At 43.0% G+C, this 13,313-nt stretch overlaps 3 protein-coding genes across 6 annotated transcripts; 1 reads left to right on the top strand and 2 right to left on the bottom strand.

The window, feature by feature from the left end:
• Nucleotides 1-227: 227 nt before the first annotated feature.
• LOC129177134 (zona pellucida sperm-binding protein 3-like) lies at nucleotides 228-4,292 on the bottom strand. Of its 3 annotated transcripts, XM_054767929.1 has the most exons (10): nucleotides 4,145-4,292; nucleotides 3,881-4,047; nucleotides 2,455-2,552; nucleotides 2,308-2,396; nucleotides 2,071-2,251; nucleotides 1,895-2,000; nucleotides 1,748-1,833; nucleotides 498-589; nucleotides 382-434; nucleotides 228-320 (listed from the first exon to the last, which is right to left on the bottom strand). In XM_054767929.1, exons 1-10 carry the CDS (start codon nucleotides 4,206-4,208, stop codon nucleotides 315-317), a joined length of 942 nt encoding a protein of 313 aa, XP_054623904.1. In that variant the 5' UTR covers nucleotides 4,209-4,292; the 3' UTR covers nucleotides 228-314. The 3 variants fall into 3 exon arrangements, with proteins under 3 accessions (XP_054623904.1, XP_054623903.1, XP_054623905.1); XM_054767928.1 differs by having other exon boundaries at nucleotides 254-434; XM_054767930.1 differs by lacking the exons at nucleotides 3,881-4,047; nucleotides 4,145-4,292 and adding an exon at nucleotides 2,993-3,110 and having other exon boundaries at nucleotides 254-434.
• A 1,611-nt stretch (nucleotides 4,293-5,903) lies between these two features.
• Nucleotides 5,904-8,538, bottom strand: zp3f.2 (zona pellucida glycoprotein 3f, tandem duplicate 2). 2 transcript variants are annotated; one of them, XM_054767734.1, is made up of 9 exons: nucleotides 8,207-8,538; nucleotides 7,959-8,143; nucleotides 7,760-7,863; nucleotides 7,575-7,666; nucleotides 7,310-7,490; nucleotides 7,139-7,241; nucleotides 6,264-6,352; nucleotides 6,104-6,201; nucleotides 5,904-6,030 (listed from the first exon to the last, which is right to left on the bottom strand). In XM_054767734.1, the coding sequence occupies exons 1-9, from the start codon at nucleotides 8,271-8,273 to the stop codon at nucleotides 5,933-5,935; spliced, it is 1,017 nt and encodes a 338-aa protein (XP_054623709.1). In that variant the 5' UTR covers nucleotides 8,274-8,538; the 3' UTR covers nucleotides 5,904-5,932. The 2 variants fall into 2 exon arrangements, with proteins under 2 accessions (XP_054623709.1, XP_054623707.1); XM_054767732.1 differs by having other exon boundaries at nucleotides 7,959-8,538.
• Nucleotides 8,539-10,715: 2,177 nt separating this feature from the next.
• On the top strand, nucleotides 10,716-13,304 carry nedd8l (NEDD8 ubiquitin like modifier, like). Its single transcript, XM_054767735.1, has 4 exons — nucleotides 10,716-10,883; nucleotides 11,323-11,370; nucleotides 11,439-11,521; nucleotides 12,943-13,304. The coding sequence occupies exons 1-4, from the start codon at nucleotides 10,866-10,868 to the stop codon at nucleotides 13,061-13,063; spliced, it is 270 nt and encodes an 89-aa protein (XP_054623710.1). The 5' UTR covers nucleotides 10,716-10,865; the 3' UTR covers nucleotides 13,064-13,304.
• The last annotated feature ends 9 nt before the right edge of the window (nucleotides 13,305-13,313 follow it).

The following is a 13,313-nucleotide window of genomic DNA, read 5'->3' as shown; positions in this document are numbered from 1 at the left end:
GTTTTTAAACAGGGTTCCGTTGACGTCAAGGCAACCCGGACTTCCTTATGTAGGCCTGCCCTCCCCACCGCTCCGTTTCGAGTAGCCGAGTCCCGGTCAGCATGAGAAATACGCTCATCTGTCAACGGCGCTTCACACGGGACATGTAGCTGCTCTACGGGACTCCAGAAGTCAGAATGCATATCGTATACGTTTCAGTGAACAAACCAACACATTTACTCCAAGTGGGTAGTTCCAGATGTTTAATGATACAATTCAAAGCTGTAGACAACTTGTGAAACCAAAACATTTTGGGCGTATCCAGTCCATACCATCTACTCCTGTTGTAAAAAAAAAAAGTTATGGCAGACCTACACATCAATCTGTTAAGTTGATGCTTACTTCAGTGATCGTCAAGGGACCAAGGACTACATTTTGGGCCATTCCATGATGTCCTGAAAGCAGAAGTACTTGGATCAGTACGACGAATGCCAGAAAAAAAAAAACCTTGTCGGTACCTGAGTGTGTACTCCTAGTCCACCTGGACTTGCAACTGGAATCACAGCAGTCACACAGGTTGCTGAAGGCTGGGTTGTCTAGCAGCTTCCAACTGAACACGGGACAGTTACTCAAATCATAATTTGTTGCAAAAAGGTAGAGCATTTAAGTGGCAAACAAAGATAAATGACCCATTTTAGCCCAATTCCACCCAACGTTGCCAAGGTCTGACCATCTACTGGCTTTAATGACCCTGATACATCTGGCAACAACTGTAAATAGAAGCATAACAGCTCAGTTCGAAGCTTAATGTTGCAACAGCGGCACTCAATTAGCACACTTCCATACTTAGTCGGGGGCAGACTTACCATTAGGCAAACAGGCCTAGGGACCCGCCCTCCCAAAATGTAATTTTAATTACAAACCCCACCACTTCAGTCTCCTTTCACATGCTTAAAACTACGTTGATTGGACTGCTCCCTTCTCATGCAGTGGATGTTCCATGTTGCTGCGCATGTGCAGATTACAGAAAAGACTTGGCACGGTTTGGAGGAAAATGAAGCGGCGTTACCCAAGTGGAGCGGAGAAGGCGGCAGGAAACGGGCATATGACAACCCTTGAAATAAATAGCTTGCAATAAACTGCACCAATTAGCCAACATTATTTTTACAAATTATATACACGTTTGTAGTAAAACCCTGCAAAATTCTGTTTAAATGAAATTCACTCTGAATTTTAATGTCAACCTGCTAGGTTGGACTAGAAAGTGACTCACGTGCATTTCACGCCGACTGTCGCTGTTTGTATCCTTGTTAAAAGGGTTAAAGGTTCCTTACAGCCGGTTAGCAAGCAGCTCGCACAGTTAGCTAGCGACCATTAACAGGAAACAGCGTGGAGATCCACAGCCAGTCAGGAGAACACAATGTGCATTCATACGCAGTTAACATGCAAAATCGCACTTAGCTAGTCAACGAGGAAAACGTTCTGGTGGAGCAGAACTCTGCCACCTATCATAAAGCTGCTGTACATTTTACTGGAGCTTTTCATCCCCCACAAAAACATTTGAGACATTTATGGACTAATTCAGTTAAATTCACTTACTGGCAACCAGCTTTAAAATAAAAGGTCATTTGCACAACCCTGGTGAATGCGCTTCTGCAATCAAAGTTCCAGGTGTAAACATGGACTAGCCCCAACTGACAGTAAAGTGTATTGAAGTGTGCTTGCTGCTGTGCTTTAACCAAGTGTTGAGTCCTAAATAGTAGTTTACCCATGTCCTTTGACAAAGCGGCACGCCTTCTTTGTGGCATCAAGGCCTTCAGGATCCCAAGCCACCAGTTTGCAGTGGATGAACACCTGTTGGACCAGTCAACATTAGTGTTGGCGTCTACACCCTTGCACCATGACATCACGTTACCTCTTCTCCAAGCGCAAACCTAAACGCTTGCAGGGACAGGTGGATTTCGGAAGACATTTCCCTCGGTTCAAACCTGGAGCGAGATCTCTTGCTGTCCGTGAGGCATCTTTTTCAGCGGAGAAAGAACATTTCAGACACAAATGTAGCAATATTGTGCCCATCGTTCAAGCCCGTACCCCTTATTGGTGATAATGTTGTATAAATTGCTGTCAGGGTGCAGCTGAGGAGTCGTCGCAGCGACACATTCCTCCATCAGCAGCAGCAACGGCTGGTGGCTGTTTTGCTCGACACGAGCCATGATCGGGATGAAGGACCCAAGAGCGAAATGAGTGGATTCTGCTGGGCCTGAGAAGTCATCTTAAAAAGATAACAAGGTTACACACAAAACAAAATTTTAAATAAAACAAACCCACCATTCATAAGCGCCATATGGAAGATGAGATCCGACTGGCCAGAGGTTTCAAACACGGGGTCATAAGTGATCGGGAAATAGTCCTTCGGCCTGAATAAGCACAAAGATCAGATCATGCCAGCGCTCACGCTGCCAAGTTAATACCAACCTGTTGAAGATGCAAACCACCGGCTGGATAAGGGTTTGTCCTTTGGAATCAGAAGAATAGGTCAACTCACTGGTGTACAGCAGCTGGCTCCCAGTCACCTGAGAGGAAAGGTTTACAATCCAGTCACTGAGTATCTTTAATGAGCGCACTGGGAGTCCACTGTTTGCATGCATTTTTACCAAGGCTGTCAAATGATTAACAATTACACTTTAATGAGTTTCACTTTGCCCATTTTTAACTAGATTTAGTAAACAGAAGCACTCAAGATGACAGGACACAATTGCATAGTTGTATTAACGGCTTCAAATTAACTCAAGCTAAAAGAAACCCATTTGTCCAACACTAGTCTAATAGTAGCACAGCCACTATTATGAGCCATGACGAGTTGCCTTCAGAGACAGTCATTTAAGTCGAATTCAGTTTGAGTGTGCATTTTCTGGGATTTCCAAGCACACTTAAACGCATCAAATTGTACTTCCGGTGAGTGATAACATCCACCTAGTTTTTCCCCCTTAGTCTTAGTTTAGGCTACACATACGCGCATTAGAAGTTGTGATTTTCGGAGTGGCCCCGAACGCATCTCGCGGCCGTCTGGTGACAATGAGGAAGTGTCGTTCCGAGGCGGACTATAGAAGTCGTGTCGCGCATGCGTGAGGACTACATCGCTTCCGCTAGCAAATTGACAAGTATCCTGCAACTTCACGTGCTGTGGTAGTTTTATTATATGAACAAACGTCAATAACCACAGTATGTAACACATTGGGAGGTTATTTTATGAGTGACTTGTTAAAATAATTTGCCATCATGCGGACGTTTCTGTTGTCTTATGACATCGGCCAAACTTACGTAAGGCACATGGTGCAGACGTCATATCTGGTTACCTAAAATTGAACACAAAATGCAGCGATTTTTCAATGTAAGCCATAAGACGAGTGCAATGATTGAGGATTCAGCTTGACTTTTTCCTAAATTGACAAATGCCATCAATCCAAACATTTTCCTAGCAAATGCTTGTGTACTTTCAGTGATGAATTTATGAGAATAGGAAAACCACACGGAGACTTACTGCTGGTGTAAAATAGATTGACAGATGACGTAGACTACACATGCCTAACATGTACAAACATTTAATGAAATTAGTTCATGCATTATTTGACAGCCGTACATTTTTGTACATCAGACACCGATTATGTGCAACTTACAGTTTTTGGTAGTGAGGAGCTACAGGGTGGCCAGGGTCACTCAAAATTGTCCCCCAGCTGGTGGTCAATAAAAATGACACCTGGGGTGCCAGATTTTTACTTTGTTGCATCATAACATCTTTAATACTTAAGTTTGCAATCAAATTAAAGGGCATTTAATGCTTTCGGATTAGCTTTTGGCCATATCTCAAAATTTGGTGACGTCCCCCCCCACCCCCACTCACCATCGACCTGAAGTTGCAGTCGGTGAACTCCACATTGAAAGTCGCCGAGCGGGCCGTCGTGCTGGTAGGAGCGCAGCCCCCCAAACGGAAAAGCGAGGGGTCAGCGCGGGATCTGCTTTCGGTCCACACCAGCGACACAAAACCTGGCCTGCAGTCCAGCTTCATTTCTTGTCAAAAAAGGGGAAAAAAGAAAAAGAACAAATGCAACATGAGCGCTCAGGTTAAAAAAAAGCAAAATCACACGAGCAGTTCAAATAACGTTACCTGCATGCACTGAAGCGGCGACAGCGAGGCTGAGGAGGAAAGCACTTTGCCAAAAGAGAGCCATCGTGACTCAACGTGTGCACGCTGCGCTGATGATGCTTTTATTCCCGCACAGGTCACCATCGAGGTCATTGCTTTCACCTGGTGCGTGCCAGCATGCTCAGCTGCACCTGATTGCAGCCCACAAAGTCCCTCACGTTCCTCCTGCTGCCGTATTTGTCAGGCTCATACGTACGTGCAAACGCTCACATTATTTATTTTCATGAAGAACCTTTTGTTACATTTACGTCTAAACGGTGCCAAAGTTGGATTTATTGTGTTGGAGATTCATAAATGGTAGAAAAACTACAAAAACAAGTCAAGTGGAAGCTTTTGAGTGACAAAGGCTTCATAGCAGAGTGTTTTCTTGTCAATGAGGGTTTATTGTCCATAAGGAGGGCGGTGGGCGGGGTGCACCCTGGACGACCAGCCAATGGGAGGCCACGTATAGACAGCCATTCATACCTGTGGAATATTTCGAGTCACCAATGAACCTAACGTGTTTTTGGAACGTGAGAGGAACCCACGCCTGCACGGGGAGAATATGCAAACTCCACACAAAGCAGCTCCAAGCGGAGATCCCGGTCTTCCGGATTCGTATAGCGCCACCGTGCGGCCCTATGCATAATTGCATAATATATTGATGTTTATACTGACGAATTACAGATGTACGACTCATTCACAATGTTTTTTACCGAATTGGGACTCACGGGTGCTCGTCTCCGTTACCTCGTCCACTTAGTCACGCCTGCTCCGGCCGGCTGAGATGAAGGAAGCACGCTAACGTGTCACTAATTGTGTGCTTTTGACTCTAACTGCAGTTGTATAAACGTATTCGCACCGTGGAAAAAGGTGCGACAAAATGAACAATTCTGTTGCTCAGACTGGCAGTTTCACTGACTCATGGGTGCTCGACAAAGACTCAAGTTTAACTGACTCACGGGTGCTCGACAGAGGCTTGAGTTTCACTGACTCACGGGTCGACGAAGACTAGGGTGTCGCTGATTCACGGGTGTTAAAAAGACTTGAGTTGCACGGACTCATGGGCGGACGAAGACTGGTGTTTGACCGACTCATGGTGCTTGACAATGACTCAAGTTTCACTGACTCACAGGTGCTCGAGAGAGGCTTGAGTTTCACTGACTCACAGGTTGACAAAAACTCAGGCTTCACTAACTCAGTGCTCGACAAAGACTCGAGTTTCACTGATTCACAGGTTGACGAAGACTAGGGTTTCGCTGACTTGTGCTCGATAAAGACTCAAGTTTCACTGACTCACGGGTGTGTGACAAAGGCTCGAGTTTCACTGATTCACTGGTGTTCGAAAAAGACTCGAGTTGCACCGACTCAAGGTGCTCTAAAAGACTCAAGATTCACTGACTCATGGTACACAACAAAGACTCAAATTCCACTGACTCATGGGTTGGTAAAGACTCGAGTTTGACTCGTGCTGGATAAAGACTTGAGTGCTGGCATACGGGTTGAAGAAGACTGGAGTTTCACTGACTCATGTTGCTTGATAAAGACTGGCGTTTGACCGATTCATGAGTCACTTCCTTCGAAGCAGTTGAATGAGGTATTGAAACAGTGACATCAGAGGCGTTTGGCCAAACAAGCCTGGCTTTGCCGCATTAGTCAAGCGTAGCCACGACTGTGGGATTCACATGTTCCATTTATTGATGTTAAAAAAGGCTTCTCAGCACATCACATTTACTGGAAGCATCACTTTTAATGCCAACAAGTTTCCACTTAGGACAGAAATCCATCAGCAGCCGCCTTCTCTCCATAGTAAGCATCCACAATCACAAAGGGTCCCAACACCGAACGTTGGCTGAGCCCCTGGGGTTCTGGAGGTGGGGGGGGAGAAATGGCATGAACGTCCGATGGAGTCATTGAGAGAAAATAGATCATCAAGTATACCCTGTTCGGCGTGTCTTCTGCTTTTGGACAAGGACCTGCAGGTGTGATCGCAGCAGCTACACAGCTCATTCTGGGATGGATCATCTAGCAGCTCCCACCTTAAACACATTTCATGTACAAGCGAAGGACTGCAGTAAAAGATGCAACATGCAGCACTTACTTGCCCGTCTGCTTGGAATACTGACACGCCTTCTTGCCTTCATCGAGGACTTGAGGGTCCCAGGCGACCAGCTTGCAGTGCAGGTACACCTGAAGAACCAAACGTTTAAAACATTACTTATTAGGAGCGTCTTTGCTGCAGTGGGAACGGAACAGGAACGTCCAAACGCTGCCCCCGAAACAAACCGGGCCAACATTTTATTATCTCCTGAAAATGGAGAAATTTTCTGGAATTAAATAGCAAAAATCTTCTGGAAATTTAACAAAAAAACCCAGAAAATTTCCTGTAATATTTTCTGGGAAATTAAAATTGAGATTTCTGGATATTAAATTTCTGGGAATTGAGAAATTTTCAGGGTAATTAAAAGAAATTGAATATTTGATTTTTTGGGATATTTCTGGAAATTAAAATCTAAAATAAAAAAAATTACAATTGAGATTTTGATATAAAAAAATTCTGGATAAATGTGGAAATTAAGAAAATCTGAAAACATTTTCTGGACATTAGAAGTCTTCCAGGAAATGTTTAAAAAAAAAAAAAAAAAAAAAAAGGAATTGAGAAATTCTTGAAAATGTTTGTGTTCCGTAATTAAAAAATAAATAAAAGCAGCTGAAAATTTAGAAATTTTATGGGATGTTTCCTGGAAATTTAACATTTACTGGACATTCAGAAGTTTTCCAGGAAAAACAACAAAAAAACCCCACACATTTCTGGAAATTGATATTCTATATATCTATATAAATTAAAATCAGAACATTGAGAAATTGTGGAACATTTTCCGGTAATTAAAAGGTCTAAAAATTGAGAATTTTACTGAACATGAAACATTTTCCTGGGAACCTAATATGGTTGCCCCTGCACCCTCACCCTCTCACCTCTCCAACTCCGAACACGAACGACTGCAGGTAGAGGACGATAGCAGATGAGTGGTATCGAGGAAGGAATATTGAATTTCCTTGTACGCTGTCCGTAAGACACCTACGGAAAGTTAAAAATCCAACTTTTAAGATGAGTTAGTGCATTTAAAAAATAAAAATAGAAGTTACCCTTTGTTGCCAATGATGGGGTAAACCTGCTGCTGCGGCTGCAGCACCGCGGTGGTGGCTGCAACGCATTCCTCCATAAACAGACGCAACGGTTGATGGGCTTGTTGCTCCACGGCCGCCCAGATTGGCATGAAGGAGCCCAGGGGGATGACGTTTGTCTGTGCGATGCCCGACAACTGTTCTGTGTGGGGAAGGAAGTTGGCATTTATGATAACCTGTACCTCATTTGGTCAAATGACCCCCGCACGGCAGCGTGAGGAGTCACCATTGAGGAGCGCCATGTGGAAGACGAGGTCGCCTCGGCCTGAGCAAAGACTGGATGCTGGGTTCAGGAAGGGTGGAACCCACTCCTGTGGCCTTTAAAAAAAAAAAAAAAAAAAAAAAAAAAAAAAAAAAAGGGAAATAAATACAGCAAATAAGAGGGAAACGAAGTATGAGACGATACTGCACCTTTGAGAGACGCATTGGAAGGGGTACGTATAAGCTGGAGGTTTGGACTTGCTCTGTGGCCTGTAGGTCATTTTATTTAGATAGACGATACGTTTGCCTTTCATCTGCGGAACACACACACACACACACACACACACACACACACACACACACACACCGGTTAAGCAAAGCATGAGAAGAACACATCATTTGTAGTCACCTGTTTTTTAAATCTGCATTCAGTGAAATCCGCGTTGAAGTTCAGCTGCAGCGCTCCGCCCGTCAGCCTGGTTGCGCTCGAGCGGATGCAGTTCCCCAGGAAGAATCGAGTCGCGTAGGGCACCAACTGGCGACTAAGCCTCCACGTGGCGTTGACGCCGTCTGTGCCGCAGACGATGTTGATGGCTGCAAAGAAGGACTGGTACTCGTTATTATGCATGACGCCAACAAATCGCTTGTCCACCACACCTGCATCGTTCACCGCAGCTTTTGCGAACGCAGCCAAGATTATCACGCCGATGCAGAGATGGATCATCGTGACTCACTCAAGCAGCGCACCTTGAAAGGCAAACTATATACACACTTCCTGCCTAATCACACCAATGACTCACATCTGTGCAGCGCGGCAAGCATGTGCTCAGTAGGGTGGCGGCGATACAGCACGTTTTGGTATCGGGTCGATATCAAGTAAAGGGCGAACCACCAAGTGCCGATACTGATGATGATTCTGTACTTTTGAATGATTTTGCCTTTAATTTGTGCATCGTGATTAGAATTCATATAAAACAATTTTTAACAAATGAACAATAGTAACGTAACGTGTACGTAACGTATTATCTGAGTTTGTGAGCGATATGATCATGTCAATATTTGCATTTAAAAATAAGGGACATTTTCCAGGAAATAAGGGAAAGTAAGGGAGATTCTGATCTTTCCACCTGAAAATTATATGATTGTGTCATTTTGCGACTTTTAGGACAGCCAATAGCCTTTCTTTACTGAGGAGAGGTTAGTTCGCATTCTGGCTGTTTTTTAGCTGAACCCATCAAGTCTACTAAAGCGACGTACTTGTGAACATTTTAGGACGTTAACTACGTTAAATTGATTCTGTGCTACTGTGTAATAAAAAAAAAGTTGTGTTCTTAAGTTGTGTTCTTAAGGGTAAAAACGAGTGAATGTGAAAATGTCCTGAATGAACTTAAACGCAACACCCGGAAATGCCTGCCACTACAGTACTGTACCACTGATCTGTATTACAGTAGACGCCCCTACAACGTAAATAATCCGTTCCGAGAACCTTTACGTTATCGGGTTTTTATGTTGTACGAAGCGTAAAATACATGTAAATAGCCTAATCCGTTCCAAGATCTTCCCAAACTCACCCCTTTGGCCCTTCAAAATATTCAAAGTCCACCAAATATGGTGGGAAAATATAAGAAAACCTTAGCATAAACATAGTAGAGTAACATTCCAATATAAAATAAGATTACTGTAAATGAATCAAACTGAAAAACAACAACAATCCTACCGTTCACCAGATGTCTTGATCAGGAGCGCAAGTGGAGGCAGGAAGGAGGAGGAGGACTAGCCTGAGTCGAAACGCGACTCAAAGAGTCTAAGAGTCAGCTGGTCTCACAGACAACGCACACGCACTACACGATAATGCTGTGTGCAAAATTTTAATTTGTAACTTAACTTAATTGTTTAAGTTAGTTTCAGGGCGACTACGAAGAGGAAGGAGGTTGAAGGGACAAGCCTGTCTCTCACACAAACTCACGTATGCGCTGTATAACTCAGCCAATGAGATGAGAGCGGAGGCGGTGCCCCGAAAATCAGCCAATGAGAGCGTGATGCGTCAGAAGGCGTCACCAAGTGTTAGTCTGAACTTGCACCGACTTGAGGCATTAATGACGCTTTATGTTATATGGAATTTCTTATGTAATACAAAGCAAAAACTTTACATAGATTTTTTTATGTTCAGTGGAATTTATGTAAAAAGAGGTTTATGTTATGCGAGGTGCTACTGTATATATCTGGATAGATCATTGGCGATGACTTGTGAAGGCAAACGGCCGCCATATTGCTACTCGCAAGAAACACTTCTCGGGCAAGCTTTTGCATTCGTGGTGAACTTCTTTTATTAATTCGGATTGGACACAAATTTCGATTTAAGATGCCTGCTTGTGCAGCTATTAACTGCACAAATCGCCAGTTGAAAGGCTGTGGACGAACATTTCACGTGTAAATATGATTGAAATGTAGATTTATGATTGGTCATTTAAGGGTTTTGCACCGTCGGTCTCTCAGATATTTTCGATCGTGTAAAATTCCTCTGATTAAATGTATGTCCAGGATTGATACGTTTATATAGCTCTATAATAGCTAAGAGGAAATTTACATACTTTTTTTGTTATATCATGATATATGTATTTCTTTAAAGGACGAAGGTTGCGTTACTTGAAGGAATGGGAGAATCTCCCCGCTTTTTAATGTAAAATATACATGTTCTGCCAGCCTCTTCATCTGCTTTGTACACTATGTACGCTGTGCCAATGTAGTCGAGATGTGAGTAGTAAGATGGCTGGCGTCTCTTTGGCTTCAGTGGCTTGCACTCCGGCGTGCGACGTATGAGCTATCCAGTCTTATTAGTACAGATCAGTGTACTGTACTCACTGTACTACAGCACATACGCATTACATCTGTAGTATTACATTTAACGTCAAAGTATAATTAAAAAAACCGTAATGATCCCAAAAAGTTGGCAAGTTAACATTGTACGTATGTATACGAGTAAGACTTTCTCGTTATATCATTTCATCGTTATTGTATATTTCCGACGTTCATAAAAATAATTTAATAATTGTTTCGCGTATTAGTGTAGAAAAACGTGTATAATTTCACACTGTCGACTCAGAGGTTTAATCGTTAAAGTTAGAGAATGTAAAATACAAAAAAAAAGGCAAAGCGGAAATTACGCACTACTACACGTTGGACGGAAGGTTTAGTGCGTTACACCGGAAGTAGTCCTGAATCATCCCGGCGACCAGTTTAGAACTACTGACACTATTAGCGCGCTGTGTAGTATATGGTCATATAATTTAAAGTTGTATCATATTCATCGTTGAAAATGCTGATTAAAGTGAAGGTAAGCCGTTTATTATTTGTGACTAAATACGAAAGCAGCGCCGACGAGGTTGTGCTCTTTGTGGGTGTCCGTTAAAATAAGATGGTCGCTTGTTTTGGGGAGTGTTAGCTCTATTTGTGTTTATTTATTGGCAGTATTTTAAGATGACACTTTGGCGATTGCGTGATTTTAAAAAGAACAATAATATTAATACGTCGGATGTGTGGCTTTGTTATTGAATGAAGTAAGTATTCATTCCTACCATCATCTCCTAGCATAGTTGCTATTAGTTGTAAGGTAAACAAGCTACGTGTGCGACATCCAAAGCTCATCAAATGTGTTCGTCTGTGCTACAGTAGTTACAAATTAGACCATTTCTCGTCCACATTAAGATGCAGAAGTTAGAAGACAACACATTTAGAAACAAACCAGACACCTGAAGCGAATTGTTGTCTTTCAGACTCTGACTGGAAAAGAAATCGAGATCGACATTGAGCCCACAGACAAGGTAAAGCCATGAAAAACAACCTCCTGCCCTAACACGGCGTAATACATTTGACTCGCTTGTCTTTCTAGGTGGAGCGAATTAAAGAAAGGGTGGAGGAAAAAGAAGGCATCCCCCCACAGCAGCAAAGACTCATCTACAGTGGAAAACAGATGTGAGCTCATTTCCAGTACATGAATGTAGCACCGGTGCTAAACACAGTGCAGATGACCTTCAAGCTTAAGGCAAAAGCAGCAGTCCATCCAAAACAGGTTACTTACTGTCAGCTGCAACCGCGCCAAAAGAATATCAGCAAATGTAGCTTTCTGCACACGCACACGCACACGCTCAACCCGACACGTTCACAGACGGTCGGACAAGACTCGGGAGTGAGGTGTTGTGCAGATGTCCGACTGTTTTGTGTGGCCGTGAACGCGTCAGGAGGACAGCTGCAGTGCAGGTGTGGAGACGGCGACGCTTGCTGACAACGCGGAAGCACAAGGCGTGGCTCGCGGATTGGAAGTCCCCGCAGGTGGTAGCGGACCTTTCCGATGCATGAATCGGTGGGATCGGCTCTAGTCCCGTTCGTAGGTTCCACTTTTGCGTCTCACAGCAGCTTATGGTGCGTTCAAGGACCGCCGACCACAGTGCGAAATCTCAGGGCTTGATGAAAAACGTGATCAGCGAAGCATAAACATGTAAACAGTGGTACACGTATGCTGACTTTTAAGCTATTTTCGGTGGGAAAAACTATTTTCTTAGAAAAAAAAATAAAAATAAACTAAAATATATATTTTAAAAGATTTATTTTTAATGAATTATTTTAAAAAATATAAAAGCTGCAAATTGTAGGAGCCGTGAATGCTGAATCGCGAACTGAAAGTTTTGGTATCAATGTGATACCAAGTTAATACAGGCTCAGTATTACTGATACTGATATCGTTTTTGGAAATTGTTGAATGATTTTGTGAGTTTGACGTATTTTTTTCGTCGTGATTATAGTCGGAATAAAACACAGGATAATATTTTCATCTATTGATGGAGAGACAAAAATACAAAAATAAATAAATAATTAAAAATTCATTTTATTTAAAAAACAAACCATAAAACCTGCAAATTGTGCCCTGAATGCTGACTTGCGAATGTGCACTGGACTGAAAGTTTTGGTATCGATGTGATACCAAGTAAATACAGGCTCAGTATTACTGATACTGCTATTAATACTTGTTACTTGAATTGTTGAATGCTTTTGTGACGTATTTGTTGATCATGATTATAGTGCGAATTAAACAGGATAACTATTTTAATCCTTTTTTTCTGAGAAAATAAATGATGAAAAAATACATGAAAAAATATCTTTAATTTATTCTTTTATTTAATTTTAAAATATAAAAGACACAAATTTTATAGACCTTGCAGATATTTGTAAAAAATGACTACGACCCTTGGTATCGCTGCTGTTGATTTTTGAATGGATCCGTCCACCCCCCGTAAATGCCGTACTTTTGTGAAAAATCCTAAAAAGCGTAGACTCCAAGTGCAGTACTTCTTCCTGTTCCTGCAACATCCGAGTGATGTCACATGTGTCTTGGTCAGGAATGATGAGAAGACGGCAGCAGACTACAAGATCCAGGGCGGCTCGGTGCTCCATCTCGTGCTGGCGCTAAGAGGAGGGACGGCGACCCACGCACCCGACGTTCACGTCGCCTCGTCATGAGCGGCGCCCAACACAGAGCCGGCCGTGTGCCAACGCTTTCGGCGTCCCAGCATCGCTCAACTTACGACGGAAACCAAACCAAACCAACCCCCGCCCCTCCAGATGGATGCCGTGTTTCATTTATGGATGTTTTTGTAACCCACATTGGCTTTCTGGGTTTGTCCCGTTCACGTAAGCACTCACGCACACTTCCCACAACGCTGTGTGCTCTTCAATGCTTGTGAATAAATGCTGAAGCTGAGCGACGCGT

The sequence above is a fragment of the Dunckerocampus dactyliophorus genome, chromosome 2 (assembly GCF_027744805.1).
Source record: "Dunckerocampus dactyliophorus isolate RoL2022-P2 chromosome 2, RoL_Ddac_1.1, whole genome shotgun sequence".
Classification (NCBI taxonomy): domain Eukaryota; kingdom Metazoa; phylum Chordata; class Actinopteri; order Syngnathiformes; family Syngnathidae; genus Dunckerocampus; species Dunckerocampus dactyliophorus.
This window is presented reverse-complemented; position numbering and strand designations above follow the sequence as displayed.